General features: G+C 35.7%; 1 protein-coding gene across 3 annotated transcripts in view; it reads left to right on the forward strand.

Moving 5' to 3' along the window:
• The window catches only part of Stag1 (STAG1 cohesin complex component), a 329,217-nt gene that overhangs the window by 55,714 nt on the left and 250,876 nt on the right, over positions 1–22,627 (forward strand). For all 3 annotated transcript variants that reach the window (XM_085689622.2, XM_085689621.2, XM_085689623.2), the window contains one exon: positions 15,991–16,092. In XM_085689622.2, the coding sequence (XP_085545748.2) occupies positions 16,064–16,092 (29 nt within the window). In that variant the 5' untranslated portion in view covers positions 15,991–16,063. Of the gene's footprint in view, positions 1–15,990; positions 16,093–22,627 lie in introns of those variants that run through there.

Below are 22,627 nucleotides of genomic sequence, written 5' to 3' on the forward strand. Positions count from 1 at the left end.
GAGTTCTGTTGCTAAGAACTACCAGCATTTATTTCTGAGACATATGTCTTTTGTTTGTTAATAGCATCTTGCTGGAATCTCTTCACATTCCCAGTAGTGCTATCATAATAACTTTTTAATTGTCTTCATTATATCTAGTCTTAATCACTCTAGACTTCCCTATACTTTTACTCAAGTATTTTTAATATAGAGCTTCATTATACAAAATGAAATGCTACAAATTGCTTAAACAACATTAAAGGCCTTTAAAATGAAATTCTATAGGTTCTGAGTGGTTGATTAATTGTGTATGCAACCTGTCAGTAATGTCTAACAGATTCTGTTCAGGTATGTACAGACTTAAAGAATTTGTTCATACTACTTATACAGTCCCTTGTTTGTTGTGGTAAATGCGTATAATTAAAAGCAAGAAATAAAGGTTAAAATAATTTCATTGTTTAGAAATAGTCAATTCTATTTTAAATTAAGTTTACCTTTTTTTTTGTGGTGGCATATGCTCATGTCACTATGTGCATGGAAGTCTGAGAGCAGTGGAAGTTAGTTCTCTTCTTTTACTGAATGTTTCTCAAGAATCAAACTCAGATTGCCAGGTTCTGTGGCAAGTGCCTTTACCTTCCAAACCATCTTGTCAGACCAAGTAGTATCAACCTTTATAAAAAAGTAATTTTAGGCTGTGTGTGGTGGAGAAAGCCTCTAATCCCATCACTTGGGAGGCAGAGAGAGGCAGATTTGTATGAGTTCAAGGCCAGCTGGAGCTACATAGTAAGACCCTATTTAGAAAGAAAACAACAAATAAAATACTGAAATAGTATGTGCATGTGTGCATGTGTGTTTGGAGCTCAGATGATCTGATGTTACAAGTAGTTGTGAACCATCAAATGAAGATACTGGGAATTAAACTCAGGTCCTTAACTAGAGCAGTATGTGCTCTTAATTGCTGAGTCATCGGTCCTGGCCCAATTACAAGCTTTTTATTTATGAAGGAGAATTTGAGGCATAATTGTTGTATGGGTGTGTGTGTGTGTGTGTGTGTGTGTGTGTGTGTGTGTGAGTGAAGTGTCCCCTTTGATTGAGGTCCACTTTGCTTTTTTGAGCTAGGATCTCTCATTGTATCTGGAATCCCTTGATTCTGATTGGTGTCGGACAATCGACTATATTCTGTCAATTTATTATATTATATTTTAAATAAATATAATATTTATTTAAATTTTTATTTAATTTAATTAATAATATTTATTATTAATTTTAATAATATTTATTATATTTTAAATAAAGGCCAATTGGCCAGTAGCCAGGCAGGAAGTATAGACGGGACAAGAGACAGGAAGTAGAGGCAGGTCAATGAGAACAGAAGAATTCTGGGAAGGAGGAAGCCCTTTCCTCCACAGTCATGCCCAGACATGGAAGAAGGAAGATGTGACCTGCTCCAATGAAAAAGGTACCAAGCCATGTGGCTAACATTTACTAGAATAATGGGCTAATATAAGTTATAAGAGTTAATAAGAAGCCTGAGCTAATGGACCAATCAGTTTATAATTTATGTAGACCTCTGTGTGATTTTTTTTGGGGGGCCAAATGGCTGTGGGACCTGGTGGGAGGACAGAAACCCCAAAAAGCAGGCCCTCGTGTTATACCTGATATGTAAACGGAGGCAGCTTTTTGTTTCCTGACCCCCCAGACCAGAATAATCACACAGAAACTATACTAATTATAACACTACCTGACTGATAGCTTAGGCTTATTCCTAGTTACCTCTTACATTTTAAATTAACCCATTTTTATTAATCTGTATTGGCATGAGGCTGTGACCTACTGGTAAGTATCAGGCATCTGTTTCTTTAAGCAGCTACATGGTGTCTCCCTGACTCCGCCCACTCTCTCTCTTTATCTCTGTTCATATTTCCTGCCTGGCTTCATTCTACTAAGCCATTGGCCCAAACAGCTTATTCATCAACCAGTAAAGCAACACATATACAGAAGGACATCCCACGTCATCCATAGGATAGTCAATGAGCTCTGAGTATCTTCCTGTTTGTCTGCTTCTTGTACCTGCCTTGTTGGAGGCTGGAGACTAAAGAAATGACTCAGTTGTTAAGAGTGTATGCTGTTCTTTCAAAGGACCCAAGTTCAGGTCCCCAAACCACATGGCGTGTAACTGCAGCTCCAGAGGCCTAGACTCTGGCCTCTGTAGACATTTGTACTAATTATTCTGCTCCATACACTAAAATCCTTGTGTTTGTGTAGCAGGAACTTTTGTATCTGAGCCATTTCCCCAGCCCAACATGTTTTTGAGTAAAAGTACCTATGTACTTTTTATGAAACTTTAACAGTTGCAAATTTTTATACTGTATGCATATGAAACAAATCCATTTCATATTATGAGTAAAAGTATTGGTGTATGTTATAGTTGGGAAATGAAATGTCTCTCCAAAAAATCACGTGTTAATTCCTTTGGTTTGTTGTTGCTGAAATGGTTGGGATGTGATTGAATTATGAAGGAGCTAGCTGAATGTGCTATTTGATAGAAAGGGCTAGTTGGAGGGGTTGAATGATTAGAAGAAAGCTGTTGTCTTATTAGGGTTACTATTGCTGTGGGGACATATTGTGACCAAAGTGCCTTGGAGAGGAATCATCTTACTTGGCCTGTGCTTCCACATCATGTTAGTTGTTGAAGAAAGTCAGGAGAGGAACTCAAGCAGGTTAGAAACTTGAAGGCAGGAGCTGATGAGGAGTGCTGCACACTGGCTTTAGGCTTGCCCAGTCTGCTTTCTTGAGAATCCATTACCATCATCCCAGGGGTGTCCCCACATCAATCACTAATTAAGAAAGTGCTCTATAGGCTTCCCTGCAGCCTGATCAGCATTTTCTCAGTTGAGATGTCCTCCTCTCAGATGACTCTAGCTTGTGTCAAGTTGACATAAAACTAACTAGCATGACTGCCTTTGAGGGACATTCTTGTCCTCAGCCTCTTGCTCATGTTCTCTCTATTTACTGTCTTTGCTTTACTTTCTATCTTATCATAGGCCCATAAACAGTTTACTGTGGACTAAAACCTGAAATTGTGAGGCACACCAAATCTTTTCTTCTTTAGTAGTTTATCTTATTTTTAAGATTAGTTTTCTCTTATTCAGGATTTCTACATAGTAGCCCATACTGGCCAAGACTTGTATCCCCTCTCCTGTCTTTTGAGTGATAGGATTATAGATATGTGCTACTATGTCTTTATCTCCATTATTTTGTCATTGTGATATAAAGCTGAGTAGTACATCTATTAATGATAATTTTAGGAAACAGGAAGAACCCCTTCAATAATTTCTTAATGTTTTGAAATAATCTTCTAGATACTTTCCTATAGGAGTGTTGGTGGAGAGTTTAGTTTAAATAACGTATGTGTGTATTTCTTCAATCAGTAGGAACGAGAAAGGTCAGAGCAGAATACAAGCTGTTTTTCTGCTAAGGAAGTCTGATAGTGTGCTTAGCAAGGGTAGGGCACTAGCAGTCTTTATATGTTTTAAGTGGTTCTGCCTCCTTAGGGGAGGGGATAGATGAAATTGATGTAATTAACTTGCAAGAACACAGAATAAGAATAAAACAAGAGGATACTTTATTTTCTGAAGTCAAACTGAAGATTTGAAAATTCATATTGAAATTTGTAGTAATATCAATTTTCAGGGCTCTGATTATTTTTATAATACTTAGCACACTAATTGTTAAAGAAAAATGTGGGATTCGTTATAGGCTTTGACTTTTACATTACTGTATAATAAATATTGAGACAGATACTGGTGTTCAAGCTGAAGATCAGAAAAGCAAAGCAGCCAAGCCACTAGAGAGTTCTTACTTCTACCAAGGCTCAGATAAACAATGCTCTCACCAGCCTCAGATTCAGCACTCCATTGTGTTTCTGTCTCTTCCCTTTTATATTCCTCTCTGCACCCAGCTATATCTCTCCTGTTTCCACCTCCCTTGTCCTGGGATTAAAGGCGTGGATCCCAAATGCTGGGATCACTTTTCTTTTGTTCTCTCTCTCTCTCTCTCTCTCTCTCTCCTCTCTTCTCTCTCTCCTCTCTCCTCTCTCTTCTCCCTCCCCTCTTGACAGGGTTTCTCGATCTAACAGCCTTAGCCATCCTGAAACTAGCTTTGTAGACCAGGGTGACCTCGAACTCACAAAGACCCACCTGTCTTCTGAGTGCTGAGATTAAACTCATGCACCACCACAGCCCGTTTTAGACAGATTCAATTTTGTGTAGACCAAGGTGGCCTTGAACTCACAGAGATCTGTCTGCCTCTGGTATGGGACCATGGTCTGTATTCTGTCAATTATATTTTAAATAAATGCTGATTGGCCAGTAGCCAGGCAGGAAGTATAGGCAGGACAACCAGACAGGAAGTAAAGGCGGGTCTAGGAGAACAGGAGAATTCTGGGAAGAGGAAAGCTTGGTTCGCAGTCCTGACCTGATCACAGAAGCAGCAAGATGTGACTGGCCTGCTGAATAAGGTACTGAGCCACATGGCTAACACAGATAAGAATAATGGGCTAATATAAGTTATAAGAGTTAATAAGAAGCCTGAGCTAATGGCCAATCACTTTATAGTTAATGTACACTTCTGTGTGATTTCTTTGGGACTTACCAGTTGTGGGAACCAGGCAGAACAGAAAACTCAGACAACATGCCTCTGTCTTCTGAGTCCTAGGATTAAAGGTGTATGCTGCCACTCCCTGGCCTGTATGGCTGACTAGTATGTCCTTTTTGCCCTCTGATCTTCAGGCAAGCTTTATTTATTAAATCAAATAATATACTACTATACATAATAGGCAATGTAGGATGATCAAGGCTAAAAAGTTAATAAGGAAAAAAGTTAATAAAGAAGTTAAAGTGATCATTCATTTGCCAACTTACTGAAAACAGTGCTGTGAGAATGGCACAGGCAATGACTGGAGTGCGTGTTTTTGTATTCATGTGTGTGTGTGTGTGTGTGTGTGTGTGTGTGTGTGTGTATTCATATCACATGGTACAAGCACTGTGTATTTGTAAGAATTGAAACATGAAAGGAACCCAATGAATTTACTGTTAAATATATGTTCCCATTAAATCTAATAGTTGTGTTAAACTATAATTGTATACATATGTATTTATTGTATAAACTCTACTTTTGAGGTCATATCTGTGGATTTTGTGTTTACTAGTACAGTAATTTTGCACATTCACTAATTCCATGATTTTTTTTTTTTTTTTTTTTTTTTGGTTCTCAAAAGTAACTGGGACCAACTAGAGAAACAAATTGCATAAACCTGGTGAGAGGCATTGTGTAGCATATTTAATCAAGATGATTGCCTTAGGTTGACAGACATAGTGCTCCAGTGAGCCGAGATGAAACTATGGTTGTTTTGAGAAATTTATACATATGATTTATATAACTTTTCTTCTATATTGCGTTTCATAGCCCCTTGCCATTCTGAAAAGTCTTTTATTGGGAGAATATCATAATGATGTTAATTTTGTTTAAAGATCTTTCTCCCATTTTTATTCTAATTGTGGAACACATTATTTAATAGTGCACGCACAACTATAGTATCACTAAAGCTTTGCACAGTTGCAGTAGTTTGTCTTGATTTAACTGATGCTGGGTTAATGTTGGTTTATTGTATCTTTTAGAACTTTCGGTGTAACCAATAAATTTAATTACTGCTGTATACAAATTTAAATTACCTAGTAAAGTTTAAATAGTTTAATAAAATTGTTTCTAAATTAAGGATTCAGGCCAAGGAAGTGACTTAGCAGGTAAAAAGTGCTTGCCATGCAAGCCTGATGACTTGAGCTCCATCTCTAGAATTCAGGGTGGAATGAGAGAACTCACTCTCTAAATTTTCCTTGACCTTCACACTTGCATATGACATGCTCACAGGCGTGTGTGTGAATAGCAGGCATGCTAAGTAAAATTAAAACTAGTAATAAGCCCTGAAGTTTGTCTCGTAATTTCAAAATTAGTAGTCCTGAGAAGTGTCTATTCTGGACATTTGCTAGATGACTTTTTTGCTCAAGTAAACTGATACTTTCCTTCCATTGTAAAGAATTTTCTGCTCCCACTCTCTTTTTCCCATTATACTTACATGTTTTCCAAGAGTTAGTTCAAAAAGTATGAGACTATCTTTTTAAAGTAGTTTATCACCCAGCATTAACATTTTCTTGCAACTTGAAATTGTTGCATTTATTACTTTGCTTATTGTTTTTTCCTACAAATGAGAAGTAATTTGCAAAACTCAGGCTCTTATCTATAGTATTTACTGTCTTGTTTTTAGCACTAAGTTACCAATGCACATAGGTAATGTACATAATCCCTCAACAGTTCTTAGATTTTGAATAAGTACTAAAGGAATATTATTGTATAAACAAGTCTTATCTTCTACTCCTTTAAGTGTGATCTTACTTAGAAATACAATATTTACAGATATAATTCAGTTAATTAACATAGGGTTATTGTAGTTTTTTTGTTTGTTTTTCTCTTTGGGGGACCTTCCACCCAGCTCCCAAATAAATACATGGAGACTTATTCTTACTTATGAATGCCCGGTCTAAGCTTTGCTTATATCTGGACAGCTTTTCTAACTTAAATTATACTGTTTCTCTTTACGATTTGCCTCTGGGCTTTTTCCCTTTCTTTATTCTGTGTCTTTCTTCCCTTCTCTGTGGTTGGTTGTGTGACTGGGTGGCTGAGCCTTGGTGTCCTCCTCTCCTCATTTTCTTGCTCCTCCTCTTCTCAAGAGCCTAGATTTCTCCTCCTGTTTATTGTCTTGTCCTGGCAGCCCCATCTGTTTTTCTCTCCTGCCTAGCTATTGACCATTCAACTTTTTATTAGACCAATCAGGTGTTTTAGACAGGCAAAGTAACATAGCTTTACAAAGTTAAACAAATGTAACATAAAAGAGTGCAGTACATCCTTGCATCATTAAATTAATATTCCATAGCATAGTCGAATGCAACATGACTTAAACTAATATTTCACAACAGGTGATATTTTATTAGTCTCAAGCCTGTATGATTGCTGACCTTTTATGAAGCAAAAAACAATGATACCATGTGAGGACATAGAGGCAACCTGACACCAAGAAGATAGCTATGTGTAGGTGGAGGGTTATGCTGGCCCTAACAGGAAGGTAGTGTATTTCTGTTTTAGGGAGATTGTCTAGAGGCTTCTTGCTAACACCTTGATTTTATATCTGTCGTCTTCTGAATTTCAAAATAATATATTTCTACCTTTCAAGGCAGTCATGCTTGGTACTTGGATGAACCTGAAAAAAGCAAGGTAAAGCATCAGTTATAAAATAGCTTATTTCTATTGTTGTGACCTCTGGCTTTTAATATTTTACAATTAGTAATATTGTACTTTTACTTCTTCCTGGAAGTCTCTGTAGTTCAAGCTGACTTGGAATTGGTATGATCTCTGTTTTAGTTTAATAAAATAGTGGGATATTTTCATATTATCCATGTAGTCTTGATGGTAGCGTTTTCTTAATCAGGCTGTTAATTATCAGTTTTGATTTATACGAGTAGGTATATCCGTTAGTAAAATAATTAAAAGGATGTAATTAGTTTCTGTTTCTGTTCTCTACCACCACCCCTTCCCCGCCTCAATCTCTGGAGAGGTTTAATGATGCTGTTGGAATTTAGAGAGAAAAAAAATAAAAACCCTGAGTTTAAAAATCCACAGCAAAATGTTTTTATTAAAGTGCAGGGTAACATTTTTGTAATTTTGATGAACAAGACTGTCAGGTTCTTTTGCAAGCATTTTTCATGTATGCAATGTAGTGTTTAGTGTAAGGGAAGTTAATATCTTGGGGTTTCATTTTCATTTGTTAGACATTTAAAAAGCTGATTTTTTTCCCCATTGCTCTTTAGTTTAGAACAATCTGATCATTCATTTAATTTGTCCAGCTAGTTTCATGGTTTAACGATCACAGCTTCTGACATAAATTTATTGGGTTTACACTTAAATTTATTTTTACACTTAAATCCCAGATTTTACATTTAAAAATAATGTATGTCTATCTTTAATACTATTTTAAGTTCTATAGAAGATTTGAATGAATTTCTTTTCATTTTCTCACAGATCTAGTTATTACCTTCCTGTAAACATTGGAGTTTAGTTTTCAGCCTACTTTGATCTTCATTTTATATATCATCACATTTTTCTCTTGTTTCTATTTCTTTTTTATCCTGTTCTTCCATTTTACTATTTTGAATTTGACTTCTGATTTCAGTTTTTTATCAAGAATTGGATCTTTCCCATTAGTGCCTTTTGCCTTTTTTACATTTCTTACAGAACTGTTCTAGGAGTCAGAGTTGGAGTTCATCAGACACAATTCGTCTTTGCCAACTGGCAGTAATGAAAGCCACAATTTTATGTTTTTCTTTCCTTCTCCTCTCTTCCCTTCCCCTCTCCTCCCTTCCCTTCCCCCCTTTCCCCTTTTCTCTTTATATTTTCCCTTTTCCCTTCCCCCCTTCCCCCTCCTTTTCTCTTTCCCTCTCTCCCTCTCTGCCTCTTTTCCTCTCTGCCTGCCTCCTCCCTGCCTCCCTCCCTACCTCCCTCCCTACCTCCCTACCTCCCTCCCTGCCTCCTTCCCTCCCTCCCTCCCGCCTTCTAAGACAGGGTCTCATTAAGTAGCCCTGGATATCCTGGAACTCTTTCTATAGACCACGTTGACTTCAAACTCAGTGATCCACCTGTCTCTGCCTCCCAAGTCCTGAGATTAAAGATGTGTGCCACCACACCCAGCTTAAATGATAATTTTAAAATTTTATTTTATGTGCATAAGTGATTTGCCTGAGTATATGTCTGTGTACCACATGCGTGCCTGGGTCCCCTGGTTCCCATAGAAGTTAGAAGAGGAGATCTAATTCTCCTCTGACTGGAGTATAGATAGCTATTAGTCACCATGTGGGTGCAGGGAATTGAACCTAGGTTCTTTGGAAGAATAACTAGTGTTCTTACCTGCTGAGCCATCTTTCTAGTCCACAAGATAAATTTTTACAGTCATCACATAACTAGGCTGGTTGCATCTATAATATCATTAAAAACAAACATAATAGCTAGTTAACCAATTTTCTTTCTTACTAGTACTATAACCTAAGTTGCATTTTAAATATATATTATTAGTTGTGTGAGTGTTCCTTGGATCAAACCCAGGGCCTTGTTTATGAAAGGAAAGTGCTTTACATTTATTATATCTCAGCGTATATCATTCAGTTTTACCTTTGCTGATTATAATGCCCCTTTCTAGGTGTTAGGCACTAAAATTGCAATTTTTAGAAACAGAAAGTTCTCACTAAAGGTTGATACAACTTCTTAGCTAGAACTGTAAAGAAATCCCTAAAACTATGTACAAATTTTCATGAACCTAAAGTTACTCTAAGAACAAGTCCATCAACTAAAAAAAAATATAATTGTTAAGAGAGAAGGAATTGAATGAAATTTTTGATATTTGTATTGATATTTATTTGTTTATATTATAAAAATATAAACAAAAACTCGCATAGTGTTATAGGTCATTTGTACGAAGTGATATGAAATATTTTAAGTTTGGGGATTTAATGCAACTTATATTTGGATAAAGCTAGAGCTCTTCATTTGCTCCTAATATAGTGTTATGTATGTAGACTTTAATAGTTACTTTTTTTTTTTTTTTTTGCTTGTGATGAAGCATCAAAACCAAAGACAACTTACAGAAGAAAGAGTTTATCTTGGCTTTTGATTCATCATTGCAGAGACAAGCCGTGGCAGCAGATGACAGGCATGGGGATGCTGAGTTAACAGTTTTTCAACAACAACAACAACAAAACCTCAAACAGAACAAAAGAAAATCAAACAAACCAAAACCCAAACATAGAGAGTGAACTAGAAAGTAGGGAGAGGCTATACACCCTGGAAGCTACCTCTGATGACATACTTTCTGCTGCCAGGCTCCACCTCCTAAAAATTCCATGACCTCCCCAATCACCACCAACCGAGGACTAAATGGTCAAATATGTGAATCTACGGGGGACATTTTCCATAAAACTATTACAGGGAGGAAACAGTATGTGTACACACAGGGAAGGAAGTGTAGAGGGGGTTTTGTTAGGGAAATATATAGTAAATGTTAAAGTTCTTAAGAGCAGAATAATGGCAAAGGTTTAGTGATAACTGAGAAGGTAGGAAAATGTTAAGGTTTTGGTACTATGTATTGGGTGATAAAGTCTTAAGAAAATGTTAAGAGAGTGTGGAATATAAAAGAAAAATGCAGCTAGAATATGAATGTTCATAAATACTCTAAGATCAGATGTGCTGTACAGGCAGCATTTTGGGTAAGAAATTGAGAAGCTGTCATGGAGATGGATTTTCAGAGAGTTATCTAAAACTTTGGGGAATATTCTTTCGACATGTCTTACTGCTTGCTTTCTATTTTGTTAAGTATGTTCCATTATTGGGTTGTGGGATGGTATGTGCATATAAAGTCACATGTGGAGGATTTTCTAAAATTTCCTCTTTTCCATTTTGATACATCTTGCTTCTCTCTGCCCTGCTTTAACCTCCCTGAAAATCCTACTTGGTCTTTGAGTGTCATTGGTTTAGCTATTCCCACAATTACTGGGAAAGCGTCTCTCAACTGTCTCTTATTTCACACACAAATACAAAAATGCCTTTATGGGGCATGATGTTTTGATATACATATTAGCAAATCAGGGTAATTAACATATCCATCACTTTAAGCAATTAAGGTTTTATTATGATGATAACATTCAAAATCCTTCAAGCCATTTTGAAATGTTCTAAACATTGCTGTTAACCATAGTTACCCTACTGTGCATGGTGTATGCATACCACATTTTCTGTATTGATACCTCTGTGTATGGACAATTAGGTTAATTGAGTTTAGATATCTTCTTGGCTTACTAATTCCATTTCCTTTGGATATATACTCAGTGGTATGGCTAGATTGTGTAGCAATTTGGTTTTTAATTCTGGTATGTGTGTGCACTGTAGTTTTCCATTACTATACTGATTTATAGTTCTACCATATTCCTTCCTTGCTCTACATCCTTGCCAGCACTTATTTCTTTCATATTCTTTGATAGCTATTCTCTATCTGAAGTGAACTGTGGTAGTTTCGATTCACATTTCTCCCAAGTGGCACATTTAATTTTTTTTTTATTCAAAAGATGGTTAAGTTTTATTTATGGTGATTATAACAGTGAATTGTTGCAAGGAGGCTGCTTGTTTGTTTCTGACTGCTCAGCCCTGAAATAACCCTACAGGAACTTTATTAATTAAATCAGTGCCTGGCCTATTAGCCCTCGCTTCTTATTGACTAGCTCTTGCATCTTAATTTAACCTATTTCTATTAATCTTTGCATTGCTACGTGGCTGTGGCTTACCAGCAGGGTTCCATCTGACATCTGTCTCTGGCAGGGCTATATGGTTTCTCCTGACTCCGCCTTTTTTCTCCCAGCATTCACTTTAGTTCCCCCTGCCTATCTCTACTCTGCCTTATTACAGTCCAAGGCAGATTCTTTATTCATTAACCAGTAAAAACAATACATACACAGAAGGACTTCCTACATCAGTGAATGAAATGGGAATAATTTCCTGCTCACAGAGAGTTTAATTAATTAAAAAAAATCACAGCAATTATCCTGTTAGCAAGCAAACTAAGACATTCTGTGAAAAGGCAAGATGCAGTGTATAAATCTTTGAAAAGATCTTAAAACAGAATAACCTTGCCTGTCATTTCCACCTATAATCAATAAAAACATCATTGCTTTTTTTTAACCAAGATGATAAATTATGCACACTAAATACACTGACATTCATTAATTTAATACTAGCTCTCTAACCTCTTTGCTTTCATTGAGCACTGCTTCATAAGTATGTAAAGATTGATGGGTTTTGTCTAGCTTCCTATGTCTTTACAATGCTGACTAAAGTAGGTTTTTTTAAATTTGCGAAACAAAAACTAATACTACTAGGTTTTAAACTGGCTGTATCTAATTAAAATCAAGTTAAAGACATTGTAAGAAGACATTATACCTTAATGGTTTCATCAGTCATTGGTAATCCAAAAAGAGAAGTTAAAAAAATTTAAAATAAAACTATTTTTATTTGTACTTACCCATTGACACATATTAATAATCCTGACTTAATCTTTTATGATGAAAAATAGGAGTATTAGCCTTATTCAAGATTTATCAAATATGAACTATCAATTTTTTTTAATTCTTTCGAGATTCTCTTTGAATTTGGTGAGTTTGATTATTTCTCTGAGTGTTTAATCCTATGTTGTGTTCATTGACTGTTTTGGGTGTACAAATTTCTTTTTTTTTAAATTGACATTTGATATTTTTCTGTCATTAAATCTCCAAATTTATTGTTACTTGTTTTTCTGTGTCTTCTGGAACTGTTTGGAATGTTTTTTCTCATATATACAATGTCTGAGATTCTTTAAGGGTCTTAGATTGTTTTAAATGAAAATGGGCCACCCACCCATTCATTCATTCATGTATATATGTATAATGTATGTTTGTTGTATATATGTGTATTTTGTGATGTTCATTTAAAACTAGGCGTCTAAAATATATTTTAATTCTGTGAATTGCCCTTGTATGGTTTTGATGATGATGTCTGTCTGTTGAGGGCTGTGCCTGTTTATTTTTCTTGAACTATGTTTTAAACAAAGATTGTCTTTCTTTTATGTGATCAAATGTTAATCTTGATCATTAAATAAGTAATATGATTCATGTTACTAAAGGGCTGTAACCAAAGTAAAAAAGAAAAGGTGTTGTTTGCACATTGGTTTATTAGCCAAGGTATTCTTTCTGTGTACTGTTTACTTGAGGGCCTGCTTTTTTCTTCACATTTTACTAGCATAAGCTTTAGCAATTATCGAGAGATAGAAGTCTATTGGCACACAGCTCTGGTCATATCCGCTGCTCCTTTCATAGACTATGGCTCCTTTAACTTATTTCAGTTGCTTATTTTATGTATTCATTTGTTCATTTGTTCTTTCATTTATTTATTTTGGATTAGCTTTTCAAGGCAGGGTTAATCCGTGTAACAGTCCAGAATGTCCTGTAACTTGCTTTGTGGCCCTTATTAGCCTTGAACTCACAGAGGTTCACCTGCCTCTGTCTCTTGAGTGCTGGGATTAAAGGCATTTGCCACTATCTCCCAGCTGTCTAATTTTTGCCTAAGAAAATGTATTGTTATGTAAGATAGTCATTTGGATAAAACATTTGTTGATAATAAATTTATAAAGAAATATATTAAAATTATTTGTGTACATAAACTTTTACCGTTTTAAAATTGAAAATTAAGTTTACATGTTATAATGAAATTTTATATGATGAATTAAATCTTAGCTGAAATTCTGATTCAGGAATCAGGCCATCTTTTATGTTTTTAGAGTTAATGGAAAGTCTGTTTTTATAATTATCAGTGTTGAGAAATCACCTTCACAGAAATATGTAATACAGAATAGCAGGAGGTTCAGGGCCATTTAAAAAGTAGTTGGAAATTCTGCCTTAATCCAACAAAGCCAAAATTCAGTTAACAGCTTTTAAATTGAACTTAAATCAGCAACTCATAAAGCAAATTTTAAAATTCAGGCATAATTCAAGCTGAAGGTAAACTGATTTTATATTTATGCTGAGGAATGATGGTAGGAAAAGATTAAATGTCTGTTTTCTTTAACTAAACCATTATGCTTTCGTATGAATAGGAAATACTGCATTTACGGTAAAAAAAAATGCAGTCATAACAATTGCAGTCTAGAGTCTGAGCCAAGTTGTTTCAGATAGTTGTTGACATTGCATGCCATGATGACATTCTGTTTTGTGTGCATATTTTATGTTCAAAACCAAGGCTACATTGAAGTTATACAGTACACATATGGACAAAGTTCCACCAGAAATCCTTCAGATTTATTATGTTTGATTTTGAATTATTTTTTGATCATTAACTATTCAGAAACTTTCAACTGTTGCCAAATCTTCACAACTAGTACTAGATGGGTATGAGCCATAGTTTAATAAGCTGGGTCATAGACTTTCTCTTGTTCCATGCAACTATTTTTAAATCCTTTAAAATCCCTTTTAGCAGATACCTGGTATAGAAAACTATTCAAGATACATAGCTATGGCTCTGGCGAGATGGCTCAGAGGATAAGAGTACTGACTGCTCTTCCAGAGGTCCTGGGTTCAATTACTAGCAACGACATGGTGGCTCATTACCATCTGTAATGAGATCTGGTGCCCTCTTCTGGCCCACAGGGATACATGCAGGCAGAATATTGTATATATAATAAATAAATCTTTGCCGGACGTTGGTGGCGCACACCTTTAATCCCAGCACTTGGGAGGCAGAGGCAGTTGGATCTCCGTGAGTTCGAGACCAGCCTGGTCTACAAGAGCTAGTTCCAGGACAGGCTCTAAAGCTACAGAGAAACCCTGTCTCAAAAAACAAAAACGAAAACAAACAAACAAAAAATATAGCTACCATTTTTGAGAACAAGGTTCTTTTGATTTTTCTCTTAAACCTGCAACTACACTAAGAAATAGTCCTATTGTTCCCATTCACTTTCTAGTTTGGGGAGTCAGGGATCCTAGGCAGATAAACAAAGTACGTATTTCGTCAAATCTAAATGTAGAAGGGTTTTTTTTTTTTTTCAGTACTGTTTTTAGTGTTTATTACGTTCAAGATTTCTGTAAAAGCTGGGTTTTTTTTTGTGTTTTTGTTTTTTTTTTGTTGTTTTTTTTTTGGACAGGGTTGATCAATTTTGGTAACTAACCAAAGAATTACTTAATAGAGAGAGTTGATATTTTTTATGTTCCCCATTGTGCCACTTTCTATGTTGCTGCTCATCTAGTTTTGTTATTTAGTATATAAATCAGGGTTTGATTATTTTCTGTCAGAATTTTAAAAGTCTTCTATTGTCTTCAGACTTACATAGTTCCATCCAGAAATCTACCATAATTTTTATCTCCCCGATTGATAGGTCATATCATGTCATGTACATTTATCTTTCTCTTAAGATTTCTCTTTAGTTAGGTTTTATAGCGAATTTTATACTTTGGCATATTTTGCTTGGAAATTTTCTGATTTTAACATTTTTCTAAACTATCAGTCCACTGGTAGTGCATGCCTTTAAACCGAGGGCTCAGGTGTGCGCCACCACCACCTGACTTTCTGTTTTGTTCTTAGTCCTGTGTGTTTTGTTCCTTTTTCCTTTTTCTTTTTTTATTTAATCAGACTTCTTTTTTTTCCCCCAGAGCAGTGTTAGGTTTACAGTGAATTTGTGAAGAAAGTACAGGAAACTACTGTTAGGTTCCTCATGCCTTCATGTGCTCCACTTTTGCGTGTCTCCTCAGAGTGGAACACTTCTGACAACTGCCGGTTCCATTGTATTGACACTTGCCATTAACATCCACAGTCTGTTCTTCATTATTTTGATATTAAATATCATATGGATTTTGACAAATGTACATGACATTTATCTGCCAATCAGAAGTGTTTCCCTGCACTAAAATCCCTGTGTGCTCTGCCTGGTCATTTCATCTGCACACCCTAATTTCTGATAATCATCTATCACCATAGTTTTACCTTTTCAAGAGTGTTATACAATCAAAGTTCTATGATTGCAGCCTTTTCAGGTAGTTTCTTTTTTGATCATTGCATTTCATGACTTGGTGGATCAATTGCTTTCCACATCAAATAAGATTTGGATACTGAAGCTTGTTTTTCAACTCACCTTCTCAAAAACTTCTTGGTTGCTTCTAAGTTTGAGTAGTTAGGAATAAAAGTATAGTAAACATTCTTGCCTAAGCTTCTTTGTTCATGTCAGATTTTAACTACATGGAGCATATCAAATAGTATGATCATAGTTGCTGTTGATTGACATATCATGATATGTTCATTTTATTTTAAAATAAATTTCTTTCTTTCTTTTTAAATTGACAGGCGTGCCCTTGAGATCGCATAACAAGTTAGAATTATATAGACTTTTCTGTATTTTGGAATAACCTCTCCAGCAATGATAACTTCAGAGTTACCAGTGTTGCAGTAAGTATATTTTTTTCTTTCAAAGAAATATGAGTATAACGTTACAGGTTTCTGATGAGATATATCAAATGTGTTCTGTTGTTGAGACAATATAATTGACATCTAAATGTTAGAGTATGTGATTACTCTGCTCATTCATGACATTGGAATGTCATCATGTTTTCTGACATTGAACAAATCAGGTATTAATGTTATTATATCAGGGGTCATTTATTATAACCCTTATGTGACATTTCATTTTGATAATTAAACTGGATCAGAACTGTGCTACATGTCCTACATTTCTTTGTGCTATATGCTATGATAGTAATTCTGTTGTTCGCGAACGCCACCATATGCGGTCTCATTATTTAGAAGAAAATATTTATTAACCTTTGTCCTATATTGTACTTTTTCTATACACTTTACTGTTTTGATTCATTTCTTTCATTAAGATTCCTTTTTTATCTTAAGATTATGATTACTGAGGCATTCTGGTTTCTAGAATGAACTCAGGAAATACCAGTTGATGTGTGAGTGTAATATATCATTAAATTTGTTGTATTTGTTGGACAGACTTGGAGTTGGAGATTATTATAGAATTTTTAAAAAATGTCACAGGCATATACAGATGTTTTTTATTATTTGATCTATTTGATAATGATAATTTAGCTATAGTAAAAGTATTATTTATTTAAGCAGTTATTTTTTGATTATAGTTTAGTTTCAAATGTCTTTTCCAGGAGTTAGCCTTCTACCTGCTCTCCTGGAAGCTTTAAGACACAAAGCTTTCTAGGTACATTTACTTGTTTGACAGATTAATGATACTTTATAAAATTTGTCACCTATAGAAGGTAAATTTAGTTATTTTCTATGTACTTTTTTCACTTTTTTTTTTTTTTGGACATAACACTGAATTTGGAGGTCCCTGCATATTCTTTTCTTTGTTCTTCAGAATTTTTGTTCTCACTCATCCAGCTTACTGTGTATGCTTTATTTTAGATCGATGTCTTACAGAACTCCTCTGAATCTTTAAAATTAGAATAGATAGTCCCCAATGATCTTAAATTTTCATTCTTTTTCTAGCATTGTATTTCATAGAACGTTCTTTATCACTTCCCAAGATAATAAGCTTTTCTATCATATTGTTATGTGTCCTGCTTGTAGCATATTTACTGTATTTTAAATAGGCCCTCACATTAATAACAGATAAAATTTGAAACAAGCTTATTTGAATATATTTATAGTTACAGAAATTGTAGTGGTAATATTTAGTATTAGGGATTATGCTTTGTAAGTGAAAAATTTCATAAAATTGTGAATCTATAAATGTGTATGAGTACTGCATAGTAATCTGAGACCTGGGTGAATGAGCTTTGGTTGAATAAGCTAGCTGGAGACGGTATTCTTGGATGAGATTAATAAACTTTTTGAGAGCATATACTTGTCTGTGATTTTTATGGTTATGTTTATGTTATTACTTTGCTTAATCTACTCATCTATCTAGTTATATGCCCTGTTGTGCTTTGTATCAATGATAAAAATGCCAGTCAACTTACAAGCATCCCTGCATCCCAGTTTCAGGAGTTTTATCTTAGGACGAGTTGACCTTGTTGCCTGTATGACCTTTATGCCTCTGGTAAGGCAGTTTATCATAGTAGGGGGTAAAGGGTGAAGCAACCTGCTTACTTCGTCATGGCTGGGAAACAAAGAGAAAGCGAAAGGGTCTACAGTCCCAGAATCCCCTTCATTGATATGCCTTTATTAGAACTCACTTCTTAAAGGTCCCACCATCTCTCATTAGTGCCATAGGATGGTGACCACATCTTTAAGATTTATGACACTCAAATCACAGATCTCTTCTGTCTCCACATGCTCAGGCTTGTCTTATAATGCAAAATGCTTGTAGTCCCTTTTTAATAGTCCTCAGAGATTTTCATGTTCTAGAATCATCCTTGTCCAGAGTCAGAATTACTTCGGGATATAAGACAAAATGACTTGTAAGTCAGAAAACATATTTCACTATTCCAAGATACAGTGACATAAGATAATACCTATTCCCAAACGGACAAATAGGAAAACAAAAAGGAGAAATTTTACCAAAATCAGGACTAACAGCAGTCAAACATTAAATCCTGTAGTTCTATGTTTGTAATTCAGAATCCATGGTGATGTGTTATGAATCCCAAAGAGCTTGGACAGTGATGTCTTTATGGTCATCCTTTTGTACTGATTTTGCTGGACCTGGTGATACTTCTGTGTTCCTGGCATCTCTGACTTTATGCTGTGTCCATTATAGCTTCTACCGCAGTCTCATAACTTTCCTCACTACCTTGCCAGTGATTGCTTACAAGGATTATGAATCTGATGTGCTCATTCTTGCCTTTGTGGCATTCTTTTGAAATCTCCTTGGAAGCCTCCAAGACTCTTGATTTCATTTTTGCACACCAGCACAACCAGAATTAAGTGAATAATGACAGATCTGCCACTATAGCAACTGCCTTCCATTTCCTGTGTGGCTCTCCATAAGATGAGCAGAGTTAATGTCATCTTCTCAAAGAAATATCTCCCTAGGTTCTCTTGTTATGTCTGTGCAGGTATGATGGTTAAGACCTTGTTGATTCCTGAGATGCAGTAAGGCACTTTTGCTGTTCCAGTGCAGTCTCCTTGATTTCTTCTAACGTGGCATTAGCAACCTCAACATACTCTCTTTCGTAGCACCTTTAGCCACGCTTCTTTTTTTCATGGAAGCTTCACACTTTTCAAATTCTTTCAGCTCTGTAGTGTTTGACTCTGAATTATTGTAAGTTTGGCCAAAAGAAGCCAACTGTATCCATACTGCTTCTTTAGTGATTTGCTGCTTTTATTTCCTCTGCCAGAGAAAGCTTTTTATTTTTATTTTTTAAATTTCAAACTTAAATTTTTATTTGTGTAGTAATAGTGATTAAAAGGTGAGAGAATAGGAAAGACAAAAAGACCACTATGCAGATTAGTCTTACTGTATTCTTGACTCACTTAGATACTATAATTGCTGATGAATTTGTCTATCCTTACTGTTTTTAATTATTAAGCAATGTCAAAGTATTATCTCTTATTGTATAGTTTATATTCTGTAATGGCCTAACTCTGGATTGATATAGTGTGTAGAACAGACTCTTGCTTCATTGTCATTACATTTATAGGTATTAATGAACTAACCACAAATATGCAGTTACTGAAGCTATGAAGGAAAGGTCGGGTGTATTATGAAAAATTTAACACCTTTAGAGTGTGAGGCAGTACTGAGAATTGAACTTAGGTCTTCACACATGCTAAACAAGCACTGTACTTCTGAACAGCATTCCTAGCCCTAACTTCTTTAATTCAGAAAAAGAAATCCAGGAGGTGGTGACACACACCTTTAACCCCAGCACTTGGGAGGCAGAAGCAGGTGGATCTCTGTGAGTTCAAGACCAGCCTCATCTACTAGAGCTATTTCAAGGATAGGTTCCAAAAAGCCACAGAGAAACCCTGTCTCCAAAAACAAGCAAATAAACAAACAAAAGAAAAGAAAGAAAGCAAAAGATAATTGAACTGAAGTTTGAAGTGGGAGGTGTGCTTGGAGGAAAAAGGGAGTCATGTTGTGAATTGAGGAAATGGCATTTTTAAAAGACTCTTAGGTAGTATATTGAGACACCTGATACAAAACCTTTCTCCTCCAAATTTTGTTTTTATGTTTGAGAATTGAGTTACATGACATTGGGCTTATGAGCAGAGAGAAATCACAATCCTAGGAGGCTTCCAAGTCATGTTAAGAATTGTATCCCTCTTCTCCTCCAGCTGTGGGTATTAGCTGAGATTTCAGGGAATGGGTTAAGAGAACATAGTAATATATATATATATATATATATATATATATATATATATATATATATATAATTTAAAAAATTGTGAATACAGTTTGGTAGTTATACGAGTAGGAAGGCCAGCACTAACATGATGTGTTAGGAATTTGTAATATCCAGGCCAAATTGAATGATGAGGATGATTTTATAAGATATAATCTCATTTTATACTTCTAGCTGATGTCTCATACTTCTGCAAATGAGGATTGTGGCTCATTTATAGAGATTTGTATTTCTTTTGTGTCCATCTTAAATAGAGACTGTGATGTGTTATATGACTGATTATCTATGTGGCTAATTGTTTCAGGTACTTTTACAATAGTGCAAGACAGCAATTACTTTGAGTACTCACTGATAGAATATTATTTTTAGAAATTTCCACTTCCTCCCCTCCTCCCACTACCCTCCCATTCCCCCCACTCCCTCTCCTCCTCCCTCTCCAGTCCTAAGAGCAGTCAGGGTTTCCTGCCCTGTGGGAAGTTCAAGTTCCTCCTCCCTCCCTCCAGGTCTAGGAACGTGAGCATCCAAACAGACTAGAATCCCAAAAAGTCAGTCCATGCAGATGAAACAAGACCCAGTGCCATTGTCAATGGCTTCTCAGTCAGCCCTCATGTCAGCCACATTCAGAGAATCCGGTTTGATCACATGCTCGTTCAGTCCCAGTCTAGCTGGCCTTGGTGAGCTCTCATTAGATCAGTCCCCTTGTATCAGTGGGTGAACGCACCCCTCGCGGTCCTGACTTCCTTTTTCATGTTCTCCCTCCTTCTGCTCCTCATTTGGACCTTGGGGACTCAGTCCGGTGTGCCACTGGGTTTTTTGTTTTGCCATATAAATTTGATTATTGTTCTCTCAAGGTCTATGAAGAAGTTTGATGGGATTTTGATGGGGATTGCATTGAATCTATAGATTGCTTTTGGTAAAATTGCCATTTTTACTATGTTGATCCTCCTAATCCAAGAGCAAGGGAGATCTTTCCATTTTCTGGTATCCTCCTCAATTTCTTTCTTCAAAGACTTAAAGTTCTTGTCAAATAGGTCTTTCACTTCCTTGGTTAGAGTTATCCCAAGATATTTTATGCTATTTGTGGCTATCGTGAAAGGTGATGTTTCTCTGATTTCCCTCTCGGCTTCTTTATCCTTTGTGTATAGGAGGGCAACTAATTTTTTGGAGTTGATCTTGTATCCTGCCACATTACTAAAGGTGTTTATCAGCTCTAGGAGTTCTTTGGTAGAGTTTTTGGGGTCGCTTCTGAACACTATCATATCATCTGCAAATAATGAAAGTTTAACTTCATCCTTTTCAATTCGAATCCCCTTGATCCCCTTATGTTGTCTTATTGCTATTGCTAGAACTTTAAGCACTATATTGAAGAGGTATGGAGAGAGTGGACAGCCTTGTCGTGTTCCTGATTTTAGTGGAATGGCTTTGAGTTTCTCTCCATTCAATTTGATGTTAGCTGTCGACTTGCTGTAGATAACTTTTATTATATTTAGGTATAATCCTTGTATTCACAATCTCTCCAACGACTTTTCATAAATGGGTGTTGAATTTTGTCAAATGCTTTTTCAGCATCCAATGAAATGATCATATGGTTTTTTTCTTTCCGTTTATTTATATGATGGATTACATTGATAGATTTGCGTATGTTGAACCAGCCCTGCATCTCTGGGATGAAGCCTACTTGATCATAATGGATAATTATTCTAATGTGTTATTGGATTCGGTTTGCCAGTATTTTATTGAGTATTTTAGCGTCAATGTTCATGAGTGAGATTGGCCTGTAATTCTCTTTCTTGGTTGTGTCTTTGTGTGGTTTTGGTATCAGAGTAACTGTAGCTTCATAAAAGGAGTTTGGCTATGACTCTTCTGTTTCTATATTGTGGAATACATTAAGGAGTATAGGTATCAGCTCTTCTTGGAAGTTCTGGTAGAATTCTGGATTGAAACCGTCTGGTCCTGGGCTTGTTTTGGTAGGGAGATTTTTGATAACATCTTCTAATTCTTCGTGACTAACAGGTCTATTTAGATTGTTCACCTTTGTTTCTTGGTTCAACTTTGGTATATGGTACTTATCTAAAAAAATTGTCCATTTCTTTTACATTTTCCAATTTTGTGGCATACAGGCTTTTGTAGTAAGATCTAATGATTCTCTGAATTTCCTCTGTGTCTGTGGTTATGTCCCCTTTTTCATTTCTGATCTTATTAATTTGCATGTTTTCTCTCTACCGTTTTATTAGTTTGAATAGGGGTTTGTTGATCTTGTTGATTTTTTTCCAAGAACCAGCTTTTTGTTTCATTGATTCTTTGGATTGTTTTCTGTTTTTCTATTTTATTGATTTCAGCCCTCAGTCTGATTATTTCCTGTCTTCTACTCCTCCTGGGTGAATCTGCTTCTTTTTTTCTAGAGCTTTCAGGTGTGCTTTTAAGTCTCTAATGTGTGCTTTCTCCGTTTTCTTTAATTGGGCACTTTGTGCTATGACCTTTCCTCTTAGCACTGCTTTCATAGTGTCCCATAGGTTTGAGTATGTTGTGTCTTTGTTTTCATTAAATTCAAGGAAGACTTTAATTTCTTTCTTTATTTCTTCCTTGACCCAGGGGTGATTCAGTAGTTGACTGTTCAGCTTCCATGAGTTTGTTAGCTTCCTGGCGGTAGCATTGTTGTTGAATTCTAA

This window comes from Myodes glareolus, chromosome 4 (assembly GCF_982192425.1).
Source record: "Myodes glareolus chromosome 4, mMyoGla1.1, whole genome shotgun sequence".
Classification (NCBI taxonomy): domain Eukaryota; kingdom Metazoa; phylum Chordata; class Mammalia; order Rodentia; family Cricetidae; genus Myodes; species Myodes glareolus.